General features: G+C 41.0%; 1 protein-coding gene across 2 annotated transcripts; it reads right to left on the bottom strand.

The window, feature by feature from the left end:
- Nucleotides 1–544: 544 nt before the first annotated feature.
- On the bottom strand, nucleotides 545–20,196 carry LOC139276004 (superoxide dismutase [Cu-Zn]-like). Of its 2 annotated transcripts, XM_070893324.1 has the most exons (6): nucleotides 20,040–20,196; nucleotides 15,887–15,937; nucleotides 11,039–11,132; nucleotides 4,717–4,786; nucleotides 2,184–2,301; nucleotides 545–1,030 (listed from the first exon to the last, which is right to left on the bottom strand). In XM_070893324.1, exons 1-6 carry the CDS (start codon nucleotides 20,115–20,117, stop codon nucleotides 920–922), a joined length of 522 nt encoding a protein of 173 aa, XP_070749425.1. In that variant the 5' UTR covers nucleotides 20,118–20,196; the 3' UTR covers nucleotides 545–919. The 2 variants fall into 2 exon arrangements, with proteins under 2 accessions (XP_070749425.1, XP_070749426.1); XM_070893325.1 differs by lacking the exon at nucleotides 15,887–15,937 and having other exon boundaries at nucleotides 20,040–20,186.
- Nucleotides 20,197–20,742: the final 546 nt, after the last annotated feature.

The raw sequence follows: 20,742 nt of genomic DNA, 5'->3' as shown, positions 1-20,742 counted from the left end.
CCCATTCCACACCTGCCTGTCTATATTCTCTAGAAGTCAATCACTATCCTCCTCACTGTTCATTACACTTCAAGGTTTGTGTCATCTGCAAATTTTTTTAATTTTTTTTTATAAATAAATGGTGCCTTGTACACCCACATCCATGTCATTAATATCCATCAAGAAAAGCAGTGGACCTAGAACCAACCCCTGGGAGCTACTAAGTGTTTAAAAAACAGGCACTTCATATCACCTTCAAGTAACCTACTCCCTCCTAATATAGTACTCGAGATCCAAAATGGACACAATAGAGCAGTTGTTTCATTATTTTGAAGTTTTCCTGATAGTTAAACATCTTGAAACATTAAAGGCCAGCATCACACAAACACCCCAGTTTCTCTCCCTCCCCCCTCCCATTTCTTTTTTTAAACTGATGTGGTTTATGGACAGTGTTGTAATAAGAACCACCCTACTGACCAAAGTTTACATGTACACAGTAGATTACCCCTTATGTAAAAGTCCAGATTGCTATTAAGTCTGTATTTCATAGACATTAGACACAAAAGAAAGGACACCATTTTTATTAGATTTGTTTGACAATACATTGCTAATGGGTTAACTCAAGTTCTAATGGCTAAACAAATTCCAATAGCTAGAGAAAACATTTAAGTGCTCTAGGCCAACAATCAAGATCCAACAGAATCTTACTTAAAATTTCTGTATTTAGGATTAAATACAGCTTTAAAGAATTTAAAGCACAACTTTGCCAGCACAGTTGGACCGAATGGCCTGTTTGTGCTGTAGACTCTAGGTAACTTAATATGCATGGAACAAAGTTGCTGTGCATTAGATTATTTTGGACCATTAGTCAATAACAGGCTAGGTATGCTGACCGACAGGAAAAAAAATTACAATGTCAATTCTTGACGCCACAGTCATTTCATTCTTTAGCAATTCCAATCACACCACAGGCCAAACGTCCTCCAGCATTTCCTGTTCGAGAGCTCTCCTCATTTTCACCTTTACCCAAGTCATCCTCCTTCTCATGAATCTTCACAAGATAAAAAAAAACAGTATATTATAGCTTGTATGGCAAGGCTATTTGAAAGCTTTGTAACCTTGAGAAATAATAGGAGAGTTATCTTTTCACTCCAGGTCCAAATGAAACTCAATGCAAGACAACAGATTGTGGATCTCAAGCCACATTGCTTTGGAGCATCTTTACCTAGTGCTAAGTATCTCATGTAACAGTTTTTTTTTTTAAAAAGTCTGAGTTTGTTCAAGAAACAAAAGATTTTTTTTCTCTTATAGACCATCTTCGTGTCTGTGGAGTGAAGCAAGTTACAATATTGCTGGGGCAGTGCAGAATTAAAGTGTCATTCATAGAGACTTCCCTTTAGGTCCTTGGTGGTGTCAACACAAATCTTGATTTTGGGAGGATAACCTGTACACCACATTGCTCATCTCAACTTAAAAAATGTGTGGGAATGAAGTTAAAGATTGAAATGTTGGACAAATGTTAGAAGCTACTGGCTAAGCAGCTCCCAAACTTCTTGTTTGCAAATCAATTAAACGAATAGTGAATCTATCAATTGCTTCTGCCATTATACATGGGTTCCCAATTGCTCAGAAGGGCATTTATTCACCAGTGATTACAATGCAGAAGTCAGGAAAATGCATAGCATTACAGCGCACACAATGGACAAATTATAAATTGCTAAACATGAAGACTGTGCATGCACATGCAGAGAAAGAGTGCAAGTCAGAGAGAAGGAATCAATGTCTTAACTTTTTTTTTAAAGAAATTCATTTGCACATGAACTCAATAGAAAGTAATACCAGGCCACGGTTAGAGTTTGCTTCAATCAATCTTTCTTCATCTGATGTGGTTGAGAGCTTCATGCAAAGTGGACTTTTTGCCCTTTCCCCTTCTTTCCCACCCCCTTAAAGAATGACATGTTAAACTACAGATTGTAGGATGTTAATGGATAAACAGGCTGATTTATTAAGTAGCCCAGAGACCAACATAATTTTACAAGAAAAACAGCTCAGATCAGCCATTTGTCCATCTCAACCAATTACCAGAACCCAGTTTTACATATTAATTCCTCAAAGTAAATGGAAGTTGATGGTTTGCAGTTCACTGGTCTTCAATGAATCATGCCCAGTCATAACTACTAGGCCACAAGCTTTTGAATACATACCACAAGTGTACGTCCAATAATGGATCTTTCCCCCGATAGCTGGAGCATTTTATCCTTCAGTTCAAAGATGGCCTCACCCTCTGCATTAGCCTCCACATTGCCAAGGTCACCAACATGTCTACAATAAGCCAAGCCAGACAAAAATGTAATCTAAACAAGGTTTATTGCATAGCAAAACATTTAATTGTTTTTTTTTAAAAAAGCCCCAAAAATCTGGGATGGTTCTTCATTACAAGTGAATAGCATTTCATGTTAGATGCTTGTACTTCATGCCTTAAACGTAGTAATTTCCTAAGGTGCTGCATAGCAGCATCATCTTCATATTACTGTAGAAAGACAAGAAATTTACTGACCTGGGCAGGAAAGAGAATTTTTAAACAGTTCCAAATTTCCAATTTTACCCTGAATGGCCTAACTATAACCAAGATTATGCTCACTGGTTCTGGATTCCCCACCAGAGGAAATAATTTCTTCACATCTGTTCAATCAAATCAGCCATTTGAAATATACAATAGATAACCTGTGCCTGCAGAGCAAAATTGTCTTAGCAAGATACATAAAGATTCAATTTCTTTTTATTCTCAGCTAACTTGGCAATATGGCACTTCCACATGAAGTATATTAACCATCTTGAGTATACATCCTCCTCCCAAAGATGAGGTGAACTTGCCCTGTGCCACGATTGGGCAGTACTTCCTGCACCCTGCCTTCAGGACTCAGCCAGTATGGATATTGAAGTCCCACACCCAGAGCACTGATTCATCAGCTGCAGGATGGTAATCAGGAAGTTTTCTTGCCCATGATTGACCTGAACCCATGAGACTTCATAGGGTCTGGAGTCAAGGACTCCAAGACACTCCCTCCCATGCCACCTGGGACAAGACATACCCAGGGATGGTGATGGAGGTGTCTGGGACATTAACTGAAAGGTATGATTATGGTGAGTATGACTGTCAAGCTGTTGCTTGACTAGTCTGTGGGACAGCTCTCCCAATTTTGGCACAAGTCCTCATATCAAATGGGCTGTTGTCATGTCCATAGCTTGTGCAGTGGTCTGTCTGGTTTTCTTGTTTCTTGTAGCAGTTGTACACAACTGAGTGGCTTGCTAGGTCATTTCAGAGGTCAGTTGAGAGTCAACCACATTGCTGTAGGTCATGAGTCACATAGGCCAGACCAGGTAAGGACAGCAGATTTTCTTCCCTAAAATTACATGAGTGAACCAGATGGGTTTTTACAAGAATCCAATAGTTTCATGGTCACCATTATGGATACTAGCTTTTTATTCCAGATTTATTGAATTAATGGAATTTAAATTCCCCAGCTGCCATGGCGGGATCATTAGTCCAGGCCTCTGAATTACTAGTCCAGTAACATTACCACTATACTACTGGCTTAGATTGATGGAAACAGGCAGAGCTGGGTTGATTAACATACAAGTGGACAGTGTCCAAATAACAAAGAAAAAAGCCAAGCACTCAAGTCTTGCATGCTCCTTTAAAAAAAAAAGTGACACCTCCAAAAAGTTCATAGCCAGCAATTACAAGATGAGGGGACAAATTTCCTCTCAAGACTGAATTACATGAGTTGGTTATTCATCTGGACATTATAAAATTCCATTTACTGAAGGCACTGCCAATATAATATGCAAAGCTTGGTGACTCGCTCACAATATACATGCATAGGAGCTGGAAAGATTACTGAATATTCAACAGGAATAGCTCCTCCTTTTGGGCAGAAAATGAGGTTAACCATAGTACATCAACATAGCCAAGACTGGACCACTTCAATTAAAATTAGGGATTCTTCTGGTTCATATAATCCAGAGTGCACCACAAGGAGTCACCAAGGTAGCTTTTAAGATGATGCCAAATTAATGTTAAACTAGTTACTTCAATTTAAATGAACCTGAAGAATTTAGAGATGTGACAGGAAGACAATTATCAATTAAAAAATAATTTGTATTACAGATTGAGCATCCAAAATCCAGAGTCCTGGAATCTGGACCGATTGGTGGCAGGGTCGTCCGGAATTAGTATTATGTTCTGGAATCCGGACCCACCAACCTCAGGCCTCGCCTGCCGCTGCTGTCCTTACCTCTGGGCCCCACCACTGCCCGACCTTGGACCTCACCTGCTGCTGTGGTCCTTACCCTGTCGCCGCTTGCCTAACTCCGCTCACCGCCACCCTTACCTCGGGGCCTCCTTGAACAGCTACAGTGGCGGGGCCCCACCCAACGACCTCCTGGACAGGGCCGGCAATCGGAACAGTTCCCGAGAGCAACCCTACCCCCTTTCCGATATCTGGAAATACCCGAACCTGGGCTTGGGCGTTTCTAGATTAGTGACGTCAGAAAGATGCTCCAAAGTCTGGAAAAACATGGAATCCGGAACAGCCTCTGGTTCCGTATTTGGGACACTGCACTTGTATAGCCAATAATCACCACATTAAGGTACAGAAAACATTATAAAAGTTGCCTCCATCTAATACCCAAAGGGGCATTTAGCATGTAAAATCAGTCTATATAAAAGCTCACCTTTCTTGGTCGTTTGGTCCACCATGATTTTTTGAGAAAGGGTTGTAGTGAGGTCCTGCACTGATGCATCCTGTTTTGTACACAAACACAGATAAATGCATCCATAACCCGAAGCCAGGTTAGCTCCATGCAAGACAAGCAATGCCATATTTAAATTGATCACAACTCTTCATGGAATATGTTGGGTGTGGAAGGAAGAGGTGGAGATCAACAGTTTCTTCGAAATAAACCGTATATTTACATCTAGTCTTAATCAAATGGAGAGACAATGGCCTAGTTATAGGAAGGCTGAAAAACCCAGCAAGTTTAGGGACACAGAAGTCCTGCCAAAATGGCAGGATCTCATTTATTTCTTCTGTTTCTGGCTCAGCAGGCAGCCAAATGGACAGCCTGGCTCACAGAATCAGCCAGCAAGAGGCCACAGCTAGGAACCCTTAGCATGCTTTTATACTCTATCCCCCTTGCAATAAAAGGCCAACATTCCATTTACCTTCCTGATTACTTGCTGTACCTGCATGCTAACTGTCATGCACAAGGACCCCCAGGTCCCAATGTACTGCAGCACTTCATAATTTAAATTGAGAATAATTGCAATTTGCTTTTCTATTATTTCTGCTAAAGTGGATAACCTCACACTCCAACATTATACTCCATCTGCCAATTTTTTTCCCCCACTCAGCCTGTCTATATCCCTTTGCAGATGGTGTGTGTCCTCACAATTTACTTTTCCACCCATCTTGTATCAGCAAACTTGGCTACATTACACTCTGTCCCTTCATCCAAGTCATTAATATAGATTGTAAATAGTTGAGGACCAAGCACAGATTGCTGCGGCACTACACTAGTCACTGTTTGCCAACTGGAAAATAACCCATTAATCCAGACTCTTCTGTTAGCCAATCCTCTATCCATGCCAATATATTACCCCCAACCCAGTGAGCTTTTATATCTTGTCTTAACTCACTCTCAAAGGAAAAGAGGAAGGGACAAGGAAGGGGCACTTATTTTTCCCTCTAAATATACATTTATGTCAAAGGGCCAGCCTCATCAATAGGTTTGAGTCAGACAATCCCAAATTGCAATACATTTGCTACTCAAATTTAATCTGTCTGCCATGTCAACTCTTGTTCCAGTAAGCTTTAGTACTAGATTATGACATTCCTCAATGAACCAGAGAATTTACTGTTTATTATTTATAATGGGTGTTTATAAATTGGTAGGGATATCAGGGCCAGAGATTGAGATTGAATTAGAGGTTAGGAGAGAGTGACTGCTCTTGATATCAAGGCAACATTTGACAGAGTGTGGCAACAAGGAGCCCCAGTAAAACTGAAGTCAATGGGAATCAGGGAGAAAACTCTCCACTAGCTGGAGTCATACCTAGCAAAGGAAGATGGTGTGGTTGTTGGAGGTCAATCATCAGTATCCCAGGACATCACTGCAAGAGTTCCTCAGGGCAGTCTTCTAGGCCCAACCATCTTCAGCTGCTTCATCAACGACCTTCCGCCCAAAGTCAGAAGTGGGGATGTTCGTTGATGACTGCATGGTGTTCAGTGCCATTTGCAACTCCTCAGATAATGAAGCAGTCCATGCCTGCATGCAGCAAAACCTGGATGACATTCAGGCTTGGGCTGATCAGTGGCAAACATTTGTGCCACACAAGTGCTAGGCAATGACCATTTCCAACAAGCAAGTCTAACCATCTCCATGATATTCAATGGCATTACCATCACCAAATCCCCCATTCATCAACATCCTGGGAGTCACTTGACCAGAAATTTAACTAGACCAGCTGCAAACACTGCAGCAACAAGAGGTCAGAGGCTGGGTATTGTGCAGCGAGTGTCTCACCTCCTGACTCCCCAAAGCCTTTCTACCATTTACAGGCACAAGTCAAGAGTGATGGAATACTCTCCACTTGCCTGGATGAGTGCAGCTCCAACAACACTCAAAGCTAGACACCATACAGGACAAAACACCACTTGATTGGCACCCTATCCAGCACCTTAGACATTTACTCCCTCCATCACTGGTGCACCATGGCTGCCTTGTGTACCATTTTACAAGATGCACTGCAGTAACTCACCAAGGCTTCTTCGGTAGCACCTCTAAAATCCATGAACTCTACCATCTAGAAGGACAAGGGCAGCATGCACAAAGGAGCACCATCACCTGCAAGTTCCCCACCATCCTGACTTTGAAGTATATAGCCATTCCTTCATCGCTGCGTCAAAATCCTGGAACTCCCCCTCACTAACAGTACTGCGGGAGTACCTTCACCACACAGACTGCAACAGTTCAAGGCGACAGCTCACATATATAAATCATTTTTCTCTCAAATTGCATTCTGGAATTTGTACTGGTGTTTTAGGGATTGAATTTCATACATTCTTGGCTTCTCCAGCAGTGTCTTCTACACCACCCTCAAATCTCTCCTCCAGCTCAGTGGGACTGCACTTACTTGGTTCCCTCAACAATCCAATTGTAGCCAGAGCACTGGCTTCCCTTCCTGGTCCCACCCCATTATCTCCAGAGTCACCAAGATTCTGGTCATTAGTTACATGCTGCCACATGGCAATATCTACAGACAATGATATCCAGCCCTCCCTCTTCCAACTCCGGTCTCCACCGCTGCAAGATTGCTGGTCTGGCATCCAGCCTTGGAGGAGCAGCAATTTTCTCCAGCTATATTAATTTGTCCTTTGAGATGGCAGAGCAGACAATATAACTTCATTTTCTGTAAAGTTTGATGACTGAAAAAAACTGATTTTTTGCTAGTAATGAGCAGCGAACAGTGGACCTTGGAAACACCAGCTTAGGAATCTTTTTTCAGATGTTCTCAACTAGCATTTAGTCAACATTGGCAATGAGACAGGCCTCAGATGGTCTTTGCCCGCTTTACATTAAGCAAGTTGCCCCCACTTATGAATATGGACAGTTTCAGAATCACTTAATGCTTTTGCTATCCACAAGAGATCACTTTCCTAGTTATCAGTGCTACAAATATCTGGTTTGTTCAGACATTCGCACCACATGACCTGACCAGCATGTCTTCATGATTAGTCCATTTATGCTTGGTGTTTTTTATTAGAAAAAGAACTCAGTGCAAGGGATCTGGTCTTATCCACCTTAATTATTAGTTGTCTCAGGCAGCTTAGGTGAAGGTGATTTCTTTTTAAAATATATAAATGTGGCATGTACATGTTGTCCAAGTTTCACAGGCATAGTAAAGCAGGATCTTCCAAGCAACAGCTTAGTATATCTGGATCTGACACAGCAGTCAGTTTTCCAAAAGTTAAACTGGCTTTGGCAATTCTGGAGGTGCTTCTGTATCGATGGGGACTGCTCCAGGCAGGGCACTAGCCAGGTAGGTGAAATTGTCCATCACCTGAAATGTGTGATCATCAATAGTGATAAGTGGAGTGTACTCCTTGCCTGGGGCTGGCTTGAAGAGTACCACCATTTTTAAAGTAGATAGTCATGTTAAAATCCAGGCAAGCTGTTGTAAAGTGATTCATGATTGTTTGCACATCATGCTGAAGTGAGCCATGAGAGCACAATCAGCAAATTAGTTCTTCCAGCAACTTTCAAATAAAAAAATCTTCAAGGGTGAAGAGCTGCCCATCTGAACTCTGATCTCGACTCCGTTTGAAATTATTGAAAGCTACAAGCATAGCAGCAAACAAAATGCTGAAGAGGGATAGTGCAAGGACACATTCTTGCTCAATACCATTTGCAACAGGGAAAAAAATTAAATGGTCTCCATTTTCCATTGCTCAAGCCATCAGGAAATTGTTTGACTATTTCAATGATTTTGACTGGACACAAACTTAAGGATTTTACTGAACTTTTCTATACCGAGCGTTGGAATGCCTTTGCCAGGCCAACAAAGACAGAAGACCTGCATTTTGGTCTTTATATTTTCTTATGCCTCTACCCTTTCTGAACCCATATTTGTCAGCAATGTGTTCAATAAAACAATTGAGCACACTCTTGGAAGGATCTTTCCAGCAATGACAAGTAAAAAAGATTCCTAATGATAATCACAGATAAAACTATTTCCCTTTTCAGAGATTGACAATTGTAGCATTTTTGAACTTCAAGGAGGATCTTTTCTGAGTATTGTATGGACTGAAATAGTTCATTGAGGAGCTTGTCTAAGCCAAGGGTATCAAATTCAATTTATATTGATTGGCCTGATCGGGCACTTGGTGTGGACCACATTGAAGAATTTTGGACACATTAGGGTAGAAACAGGCACAATGTATACTAATTTCTGGATGAGAGGCCCTGCACCTATTCTGCTTGGCAGCATATTCAATCCCATTTGAACAAACACATTGGTCCCCACAGCAACTGCCGGAAATCAACACTGGATTAATTTAAATATGCAAAGCATCCTGCATCCATTTCTGGACCCTCAAAGTGTGCAGAAAAACTTGAGCACAAGCCGTGCAAGTTCCAACTAGTTTTTCCCCAGTTCTACAGCAGCCTAAACAGAGATCCTTAAAAAGGGACCATTGATGAAATGGTAAGGACATTTTTGCCTCGCAGCTACACAGCACTATTGTGGAATGCTTTTCAGCCAGTACTTAGCTCTCCTGCATCTCACCCTTCATGTATTGAAGCACAAGATGTAAAAATCAGGGCATGCAGCTCCTTGGGGGGGGTGGGTACAGGGAGAATTCAGTCTCTGCCACTGTGGTCCCGTCATCCACCAGTAACAATCTTTCAGTTATACCCAGAGTAGTTTCCAGGCTTCACACCCCATGACTGGCTGCTCCTCAGCATCATGCCCACTCACCATGTTGCTGCTACTGCTCTGCAGGAAATGCTGAGACCCACATCACCCATTCTCCAGTCCTTTCTTGGATGTCCTTCCCAAACCTCTAATTCCCCCTGACAACCAGTTTCTTCCTCCTGTCCAAGCTCCATTAATCTCCCCCACAGTCCAAATCATTCCTCACCACCACAAGCCAGTCTGGCCACTTGAGCATGGCATAGACTCTGCTGGCAAGGAAAAGGGGGTTGGAGTGAAAATGGTTTAAAAGAAAGAAAAGGAGACAGGCAGGACTACAGTGAAAACTAAAAAGATGCAATTCTCCTGGGCACTGCTTCAAACTCCAACTATAAGCAAACCACTGGAAGAAGCTGTTCTGCTGGATGGATTGCTGTACATTTGACATCCCTGGTCTAAGTAGTCCCCACTAGCATTGTTATCTCAGCTGTGGCAGCATCAGGCCAGGTGTCTTCCCAATCAAGAACTGGATGGCCTTTTCAGTCTTGAGACAGTAGATAATTTTGCAAGATTAATGGCACATTGAGGGAGCTGATTGCATCATTGATAACCAATTTCTTTTTTGAAATACAGTTTTGGAAATGGTCAGCCCCTTTTCAGGATCTGATTTTTGTCCAGAGAAGAATGGTTTGAACTGTGTTCATTAAGTGGCATGATTAGAGTATGGGCTCTGTTGTCTCAGGTGTATTGCAGAAGTTAATCATCTCCTTGTAATGATAGGACTGCTATTCATCTGCCTTTTGCTTCAGCAGGAGTCTCACATAATCCTTAGTCTAGTCTTGACTTGACTATGAAGGTTATAGGCTTGCTTTTTTGGGGGGTTGATGACTGGTCATTTATCCATGATGCATGCAGTGTTTCTCAAGTACCCTTTTTATATCATGGACATCAAACTAGCCCTGGTGTATACAGACAGTTGCACCCAAGGTTTCAAAATCTGCATTGTGGATTGCTGCTCAAGATTGGTATTCTGCTGAAATGGAAGTTTGTCATGCTTCCATTTCTACCCATCTTATCCCCACATCTTCAGCTACTCAAGTCTCAAATGTTTAAATTTGCTCATTATGCCTATTGTCCCAGCTCTACATCACTTCGACCATTTAACATCTCCTGTATTCTACTCAAGAACTTAGTTTGTTTTCCCTGCACCTTCCCTTTGTTTTGGTCCTTACTCAAAATGGAAATTTCCATCCTCCCTTACCTTTACTTGATCCATCTCTGATCCTGTTCTTTTGTAAGATCCTCCAGTTCTGATGAAGGCTCCACATCAGATACATCTTTCTGTTCTCACCACAGATGCTGCCTGACCTGCTGACTGTTCCCAGTATTTTTTTTTTTGTTGAGAATTAAAGCTACCTTTCCAAAAGTTCTAGGCCTATTGCAGCGCAAAAAAAAACTTAAAATTTAAGTACATCTACACCAGCATGGAAAACTCACTTCTATTCTAGTTGATGTATAGCCACATTAGAATCAAAAAGTGTCATACTTCACATCAAGTTGTCAGAGCAAGTATTCAGTCCATACCATTTGTATTATCTCCAAAAGCATGAACATGGAACCCATGCTTCCCAGTAGTCAATCCAGTGATGCTTCCTTTTACAGTCACAGGCCCATCTTCCTGAAGAAGAGAAATTCAAGGTTTAAGCACATTTCTTCTAAAGTGCTGACATAACAATTTAGTAATAACTTGCAGTAATGGAACTCACAACTCAAGTCATCTGAGCAACCTTCAAATAGAACTTGGATTAATTTAGATAGTTAACAGTTGTAAAGTCAATCTTCACCTACTTTTAGGTTAACACAGCATCACATTTTAAACTTACAATGACTGCTTCAAGTTTGGGAGACTTTATATTTAGTAGACAATTAGAAAAAAAAAAGTACCTGAATGGTGGCAGTATATTTCCTCAAAAACATTAAATGCTGAATATTTTGACAAGACTCAGTCCAAAGAATGACCTCATCCCAAAAATAAGACCGTATAATTGAACAAATTATCAGGATTCCTAGAACTAATGCAGTGCAAAGCAGCAAGCATTTAATCTCACTGGTTTCAAAAATATATACTTTTTGAACTGAATTTAAGGGGCAGGTTAAGAAATCACACATCCCCTTCAATGAGGAACTAGTCCCTCTTGTATAGCTGGGTTCCATTGCTAATATGGAGTGTACAAATGCACAGGACAAGCTCATCTCAAATTGAACCAACAGCCATAAAAATAGCATTCACAGGTGCTGGTTTACATGATCCATGTGCATTCACAAATCGACTGATTATAGTAAAAGCAATTTTGGTAGCTTTGTGGCAGAGCAAGGAACATAGTACTCCTTGTCAGGAGGCACAATCGGTCTGTTCTGCAGAAACACCCTGATCAGGTAAAATGTAATATATAAATATAAAAAATGCAAAAGGAAACCGGAATATCCTTTTTTCAGCAGTTTCTCTGGTTTTTTTTATAAATCATACACATGACAAGTTGTCATGGGTCTTCATTATGCCACTGCAAATTCTGCATTTGGTGCAGCATTAGATTTCAGTCACATGTATGCTGTGCAGAAACAATACAAATATTAAGGCATCAGTTTACAATGTTTTCATGAAATAATCCCAACTCCAACACAATTTCTGGAAGGAATAAAAACTCAATTCTAACCTAGACATTAATTTTATGGAGTTCATGAAGTTTCTAAATTATCCCAGTGTGTAGAATACCACCTCCAAAATATCAAATAGACCAATGCAGATTGGTTTGATCAAACAATATAGATAACAATCAATGCTTTGCTAATGTTGCTTTATCTCCCAAGACAAGTTTCTTCCACTTGATTTATGCCTTCAGAACACAAGGTTTTTTGGAAAAAGTGTATTAGCTAGTCATGGTAAAAATCCAAGATCTGGAAGCTGTACTTTTTCTATATTTGGTTCTCAAGGTATATGCCAGGAGCCAACAAAATAAAAATTACCATTTGCTAATTGGAGATGTGTCACTGAGGAACACAAGGCAGAAAATGGTCAACACATCCAATTATCTCTGGCTTTTGCTTACAGCCAGCTTTGTTGCAAGTGCACATCAACTGTGCCTGTTATTTTGTAGCATTCCTCTTGATTAACCTCTAGCTCTTTTCCCTTATAGCTTCAATTTTCATGTTTGCTGAAAGATCCCAGTGTCAAGTATTCTCAATGTGACTAGTTAAACATTGCTGGCATCATACTCTCTGAAGTACACTTCCATTTGCCACTTGATTTCCAGATTGGAGGAGATGTTTGGAAAGCTCCATTAGCTTTTCTGATGCAAGCTTTGACATCTAACATGCTGTCTCCATCTTGCAGAATACCCCAAAAGGTGAAAGACTGCACATTTTGCAATCATAGGAACAGGTGTAAGTCATTTAGCCCCTCGAGCCTGTTCCACCATTCAATGAGATCATAGTTCATCTGCAACCCAACTCCATATACCCTTTGCCCCATATCTCAATACCTTTAGTTAACAAAAAAAAACATTTAAAATTAGCAATTAACCTAGCCTCAATTGCCATTTTCAGAAGAGTGTTCAAAACTTCTACCACTATTTGCATTTAGAAGTGTTTTGTAACTTCACTGCTGAAAGGCCATACTCTAAAATTTTTTTTTTAATGTTATGCCCAGACTCCCCAATCAACAGAAATAGTTTCTCTATCTACCCTCAGTTCCCCTTAATGATCTTGACTTTGATCAAATCACCCCTTAACCATCTAAATTCCAGGGAATACAACCATAGTTTGTGTAATCTCACTTTGTAATTTAACCCTTGGAGTCCAGGCACCATTCTGGTAAATCGCATTTCCTCCAAGGTCAACATTTCCTTCAAGGAATTCAGGATTCAATAGTCTCATGAAATGAAAGATTATTTGTCCAGTTGAGTACATTAAATGTCCAAAGACAGTTTGATGCAAGTCTTTTTCCTGACGAAATAGTATCTATCTAGTTATTAGTTCTAAAGTTTTGAAGATGGGTGGTCCATACAAATACACCAGAAACTGTCAATGCACGTGGCCAATCCCAAAGTTTAAAAAAGTGCCTGCGCAAAAGAGACATCAGAAAAATCAATAACGTGAAGCAATTTTAAACAAAAAAGTATTCCTTTGACCACAAATTAACACATTGTTTCACATTATAGAGAAAATAGAATCAAACTTGGATTATTGAAATTCCAGCTTAACACTACTGAATTCAGGCCAATGAGGAATACCTTGTTTTTCTAGCTTAAAATTGAATCAATACTCATATTCAAAGACAAGGAAGTTAGTTTCCTTGAATACTGATGCAAAAATAACTCAAGCACTGGAGTGAGATTTTGGACAGTGATTCCATCTAGAATCTGACATTCTCATGCTGCAATGTTAATCTTGTGTTTCTTCCCCGCGCCCCGCCCCCCCCCCCCCCCCCAAAAAAAATGCAGCTATCCCAAAAACAGAAGCTAATGATGATTATTTCAAGGTCTTGAAAACAGAAGACCAATTGGATAAGACGACTTTGGGTTCAATTTTGGCCAGGAGTTGCTCCCATTTTTTTTTTGGAGTAACCTACTTTTTCTGGCATAACTTAAAAATCCCCAGTTTCCCCAATCAATTTGCACTAGCGTAACTCAGTTACTTTTTTTTTTTAAAGGTTAGTTTTTTTCCCTCAAAGGGGGAAGTTACCAGCCATCTACACTAGTTCTGCCCATTTAGGCAACTTTGCCTAGCTAATAGTTACTCCATTTCTACTTAGGCCAGCATATGTGGCCACTTCAGAAAACCCTTGTGGAGAGATAAAAATAAAATAGGCAGCCATTAGGCCTGGGCTAGGGGCAGGAAGGACCTGGACCTAAACCAACCAAGCCTCAACCTTAGCAATGTTTACAAACAAAAACTAACAATTCTATAAGAAATAAAAAATTAAAGTCCTACCTTCATCTTCAAACTGCAATTCACCTTTCTGCACTCCCAGTGCTGCTTGGGAGGGAGGGAGCTGGCAAAAAAAAACCTCCCAATCTCTAGTCTCAGTGTCCAGAGTTCAATCCAAATAAATAGCACATAATTAGTGCTTCAGAATTTTAAGGACAGGATTCATGTTCTCCCCTCCCCATTTTAATCTTTTCTCCAAATGAAACAAAGTTCAGTTGTCTCTCCACATTGTTTGCATCTGAGAATCATTTCATTGCTTTTCTCTATATCCTAGCTAGCGCTTTAAGAGCAAGAGCATTAACACAAGCCCAGAGTGAATTGAAGAAAGCAATATATTCTACCTCAAATTCGGTTGTGAAGACACAAGTAGCTCTTTAATGACCGATTGCCAACTTGCAGCGCTACTGCCCATGCGCAGACATCACTAACCACCACTGCGCATGTGCAGACAGCCCAGCACATTTTCCAGTGCAGAACGACTGGCCACGCTGCACGACTGTAGTGAAGAGGCCAGACAGTGGCCAAAGTCCCAACATTTTTTTTGCTGCATCTCTGAACATACATAAGCAGCGCAACTCCAGTAAGTGTGCCAAAAACAGGCTCAGCCAAAATTGAGCCCATTAAGCACATACAATTCAAATCTTAAAAAATGGCAAGTAAAAGAACAAAGTGCAGTACATACATTATTGAAGTTTCATAAGTTCAATAGTATTCATTACAAGAACTATCACAATAATCTAAGCGCTCAGACCAGGCATGTTTTCAGTCCAAAAAGCATCGTTTCTGCCCTTTTCTTTTCATTAAAATATAAGTTGAGATCCTAGACAATGGAAACACAGCTGAATATGGTCTTTATTGCACAAGTACATAAAATTCACATTGAAAAAATTAAGCTGCATTAATACTCCACTTTCTATGTAGTATTATAGGAGACATGTACACCCAGACGGGACATCAGCCATTTTGTTTAAGATAGCTAATCTACAGGATTCAAAAAAAGTCACCAATCACAAGACACTTCTGTGTTTTAAATGGAGTATGAAAAAAAGGAAATTAATTTGCTGTCGTAAAGTTTTGGTCTAATTAGGTGGGCTTCCTTGCCAAGTGTAATGAAGTAGAATAGAAGGATCGCAAATGACAGATCATCAAGAGTGCTTGACTGTTCTATTATCAGTTGCGGAGCATCACTACTCTTGCAGTGTTGATAGACCCAATAGGTTTTAAAAGATTTTGGTCATCTCAAAAATAAACAGCTCCCGATTTTAAACAGGGTTGCTGATCCAAGTCTTCAATGATGAATCGAACACTTGGACATTTCACTAATGCTAACAGCTCTGCTGACACTCTTAATTATGCTATATCTTCGTAGTTTTTTTGACAGATTTACTTCACATTTCTAACCCTAAAACTTTTGTATCTATATTCACTGCCAGCTTGTGGCCTTACCACTAGCTTCTCTTTAACAGGACAGAGTCTCCAGTTCCACTCCTTTCTGACCTGTCAATTTTAAAAGGTTATATATTTATAGTCAAGTCAGTGAGCCATGAATTGTCAACTACACTTTAATAAAAGGAGAGAGTAAAGAAAAAGCAGGTCAATATACTTCAGACAGAGGTACTTCTGGAAACAAATTTAAGAAATCTGTAGTTACTATGTTAATATGTAGGAAAAAGCCAAGTCTGGAAAGTGAAAAGGTTGAAATGTTACTGTTAAAAGAATAGAACACTAATCAAAATGACTATTATAGTGCCTTTGTTTGGAATTCTGGCTCATATTCATACATGCCAACTTACAAAAAAAAACATTGGTCAGTATTAACTAACTACAGGAAATCATTTGGAAGATGGAAGTGGCAGCTGTTGGAAACCAATTGGTTGCAGAGCAGGACTGAAGGCCATTAGAAAAAACAGTCACTTCTTACTATTTGTGGTACATAAATTAAGCCAGAATTTTTTAAAAAGCTCAATTTCTGAAAGTTGTAGTTATATACATTTTTAAAACTCAGGCATGCCCAGGTTGCACCTTATGTCAAGGCATATTTTCTCAAGACTGGTTGTAGGCATTTCATAAATGATATAAGGAGGATGTTCCCTGATGTGAAAACATTAACTGGCTTTATTCAAGCATACCTGGCTTCAAGCTGCAGGCTGCCCCAAAGATACTCCCACTCTGCAAGCTCAACCATTTTAGATGTGGGTTGGCAAGGTTTGCTGCAAATAATCACACCTGGGGAGTCAAGTACAGCTCTGTGTAGCTGAAGTGCAATTGAAGACACTGCACACCTACTGAATGGCTGCTCATGTCACACTGGTCTACCAGGAGAATTATTCAGTCTCCACAATACTAATCGCAAGGCTACTGAATGGTTAAACCAGGCATGATACCTACCGATGCCCCATGACACTTGATATTTTTGACCAAGTTTATTTCCCTACTTTACAGTTTGTATTTCAAATGAGTTTTCCAAACTACACAATACCATTTGTGCATTGAGAAATAATGAGCATTCACAGAAATAGCAGCATTAAAGTGGGGAGCTTTAGCAAATGTAAAAACATTAAATTGAGATATACACAAAGTAGGCTCCAAAAAGCCAGAAAAGGCACCAAACAAGCCTCAATTCAATTGTCGAGAGAGAGAGTGGATGCCCCAAAGATACTCCCACCCTGCAAATAAATCTCATGACTTGAGCATTAGAAAGAACTTGCATTTATATAGCACTTTTCACAATCTCAGGACATCACAAAGCACTTTACAGGCAAGTACTTTTGAAGTGTGGTCACTATTGTAGTGCAAGCAGCATGGCAAATTTGCACACATCAAGCTCCCTCAAACAGCAATGAAATAAATGACCAGATAATCATTTAGGTGTTGGCAGACAGGTAAATGTTGGCCAGAACCCAGGGAGAACTCCCTTTCTCTTTTGAATAGCAGTGGGTCTTTTACATCCACTGGAGGGCAGATGGGGGCCTCCAGTATAACATCTCATCCAAAAGACAGCACTTGCAATTTATCAAAGAGAAATTGTGTTTGACAAATCCATTAGAGTTTTGAGTTTGTAACTAGCAGGGTAGATATGGGGAACCAGTGGATGTGGCATATTTTCAGAAAGGATTTGATAAGGTGCCACACAGGTTATTACAAAAAATTAAGGCTCACAAGATTGTGGGGCAATATATTCACATGGATTGAGGTTTGGTTAATGTACAGAAAATAGAAATAAATGGACCATTCAGCTTGGCAGGCTGTAACTAGTGGGATACCACAAGGATCAGTGCTTGGGCTTCAGTTATTTATAACCTAGATCAATGACTTAGATGAGGGGACAATGTAATATATCCAAGTTTGCTGATGATACAAAGCTAGGTGGGAAAGCAAGTTGTGAGGCAGACACAAAGAGGCTACAAAGGGACAGACAGATTGAGTGGGCAAGAACATGGCAGATGGAATATAATGTGAAGTAGTGTGAAGTTATCCACTTTTAGTAAGAAAAATAGAAGCGCAGAATATTTAAATGGTGACCGAGATGAGGAGAAACTTCTTCACCCAGAGTGGTGAACCTGTGGAATTCTCTACCACAGAAAGTAGATGAGGCCAATTCACTAAATATATTCAAAAGGGAGTTAGATGAAGTCCTTACTACTCGGGGGATCAAGGGTTATGGCGAGAAAGCAGGAAGGGGGTACTGAAGTTTCATGCTCAGCCATGAACTCATTGAATGGCGGTGCAGGCTAGAAGGGCTGAATGGCCTGCTCCTGCACCTATTTTCTATGTTTCTAATTGGGAAATGTGACCTAGGTGTCCTTGTACCCAAATCAGTCAGCATGCAGTTACAGCAAGTAATTAAGAAAATGGTCTGTTAGCCTTTATTACAAAAGGATTGGAGTACAAGAATGGAGAAGTCTGACTGCAATTATATAGGGCTTTGGTGAGACTACACCTGGAGTACTGAGTATAGCTCTGGTCTCCCTTATCCGACAAAGAATATACTTGCCTTAGAGAGAGTGCAATATAGGTTCAGGAGATGGAATCCTGGGATCAGGGGGATCATCCCACAAGGAGAGATTGAGCAGACTAGGCCTATATTCTTTAGAATTTAGAATGAGAGGAGATCTCATTGAAATGTATACAATTCTTAAGAGGCTTGAGGGGGTAGATGCTGAGGGGATGTTTCCCCTAGCTGGGGTCACAATCTCAATAAAAAAAAAGTGTTATTTTAGACCAAGATATTGCTTCACTCAAAGGGCTGTGAATCTTTGGAATTCTCTACCCCAGTGGGCTGTGAATGCTCAGTCAGAGTATATTCAAGGCAGAGATCAACAGACTTTTGAATATTGAGAATCAAGGGATAGTGCAGGAAAGTAGAGTTGAAGTCAATGATCAGCCATCAAAATTTACAGCTGGAAGGAGGCCATCTCAGCCTATCCTGTCCACACCAGCCAACTAAAAGCTATCCAGCTTCTTTCCATTTTCCAGTTCTTGGTCCGTAGCCCTGTAGATTACGACACTTCAAATGCACATCCAAGTATTTTTTTTTTAAATGTGGTGAGGGTTTCTGCCTCTACTACCCTTTCTGGCAGAGAGTCCCAGGCCCATTTTTATTAAATAGCAGAGCAGGCTCCAAAGACTAAATGGCCTACTCCTGCTTATCTTCTCAATCCCACAGTACTGCACAGAAGTAATCGATTATGTGCTGGGGTGGGCTTAAACACAACTTTGACTCAAAGAAGTGCAACCGGTGAGCCAAGTCTGAGCTTATCCCCCTTCAATAATTTCTAAAATCAATCACTCCTGTATACCTGCAGCTTAAAGACATGCCAAGTTCATGTGCCAGTACATTTCTGTCAACTTGTTTTACTGATAGTGGTTGCAAAAAAAAAAAGCCGCTAGCTTTTGTTTGTTTTCGAAATTGGCATGTATGCATAGGAACGCAGTCCAAGGACATTTCGAATTGCTTTTATAAATAACTGATACTATCCTTAACGAGATCAGACAGTCTGCAGATTAGTGGCATAAAATTAAGTTGCTCACGCTTAATTTTTCCACACCTCCTCCACTATCATCTGTCTACACCTTGTGCAAAGAAAGGCAGCGAATTATGTTCTTTCCAGTCAGGAGAATTACTCAATTGCGTCATATCTATTAAATGCAACCATGACAAAGCAAAAAAAAATATATGGTGGGGCAGGGGCGAGGAAAATAATTTCAAACCCGCAACATTATAAACGGATCATAACTTGCGTTTTTAAAAGGCAGTCACGTCTAGGGAGGGGAAACAATCTAATCTAGCCATGATTCTCGAGTTTTGCCCCTCCAGTAATCGAGCTCCAGCGGCGTTAGACGGCTTGTCTCTGAGCCCAGAGACCAGCTCAATCACTGCGGCTCCCTCCCGACCCACCGCTGCCGGTGGAGGGGACACGGAGGCGATGACGAAGCCGGATAACAAACCCCTTCGACATGAGCGCGGTCACACCAGGCGCTTCCATCAGAAACACAAGCCAGTTCAAACCAGATGGGCCAGCGGCTCCGAGCGCGGAAACTGCAAAAACACCGGGGTGGGGGGGGGCGCAGCCATTCGTATTTTGTTCTGGTAACTCACAGCTTGCTCAAACCGGACGGTCCCGTGCACTCCAGCACTTTCACCGCTCCCGCGCAGCACACAGACCGCTTTAATCATCGCAGATATGTTGTGTTGAACCCAACTCGGCAACAACTGAACCCCTCGCCAGCGCCAGTATATAAACGCATGCGCCAGTGTACGTCAGCGTCGGAACCAGCGCCAAAAAAACGCGCACGCACAAATCGATGATCTGCGTACGGCGCATGCGTATTCGGGGCTATCATGGATCGGGACGTCAGGGTTGAATATTGTATTCTGGGCCAGAATCACAGATATAGTGCTCTGGGTGAAGGTCTTCGAGCTGAAACGATAACTCTGTTTCTCTCTCTTCACACGTGCTACCTGACCTGCTGAGTATTTCCAGCATTTTCTGTTTTTATTTCTTTCAGATGAATACGTGGCTTGAGGAGTGGTGCAAGGGGGAGGGATTCAAATTCGTGGGACATTGGAACCGGTTCTGGAGGAGGTGGGACCAGTACAAACCGGACGGTCTGCACCTAGGCAGGACTGGAACCGATGTCCTAGGCGGAGTGTTTGCTAGTGCTGTTGGGGAAAATTTAAACTAAAATGGCAGGGGGATGGGAATCTATGCAGAGAGGCAGATGGAAGTAAAAAGGGGCCAGAAACAAAAGGTAGGAAGGAGAAAAGCAAGAGTGGTGGGCAGGAGAAATCAAGGACAAAA

The sequence above is a fragment of the Pristiophorus japonicus genome, chromosome 11, assembly GCF_044704955.1.
Source record: "Pristiophorus japonicus isolate sPriJap1 chromosome 11, sPriJap1.hap1, whole genome shotgun sequence".
Classification (NCBI taxonomy): Eukaryota; Metazoa; Chordata; class Chondrichthyes; family Pristiophoridae; genus Pristiophorus; species Pristiophorus japonicus.
Note: the sequence above shows the minus strand (reverse complement) of the source record. Positions and strands in the feature narration are given on the sequence as shown.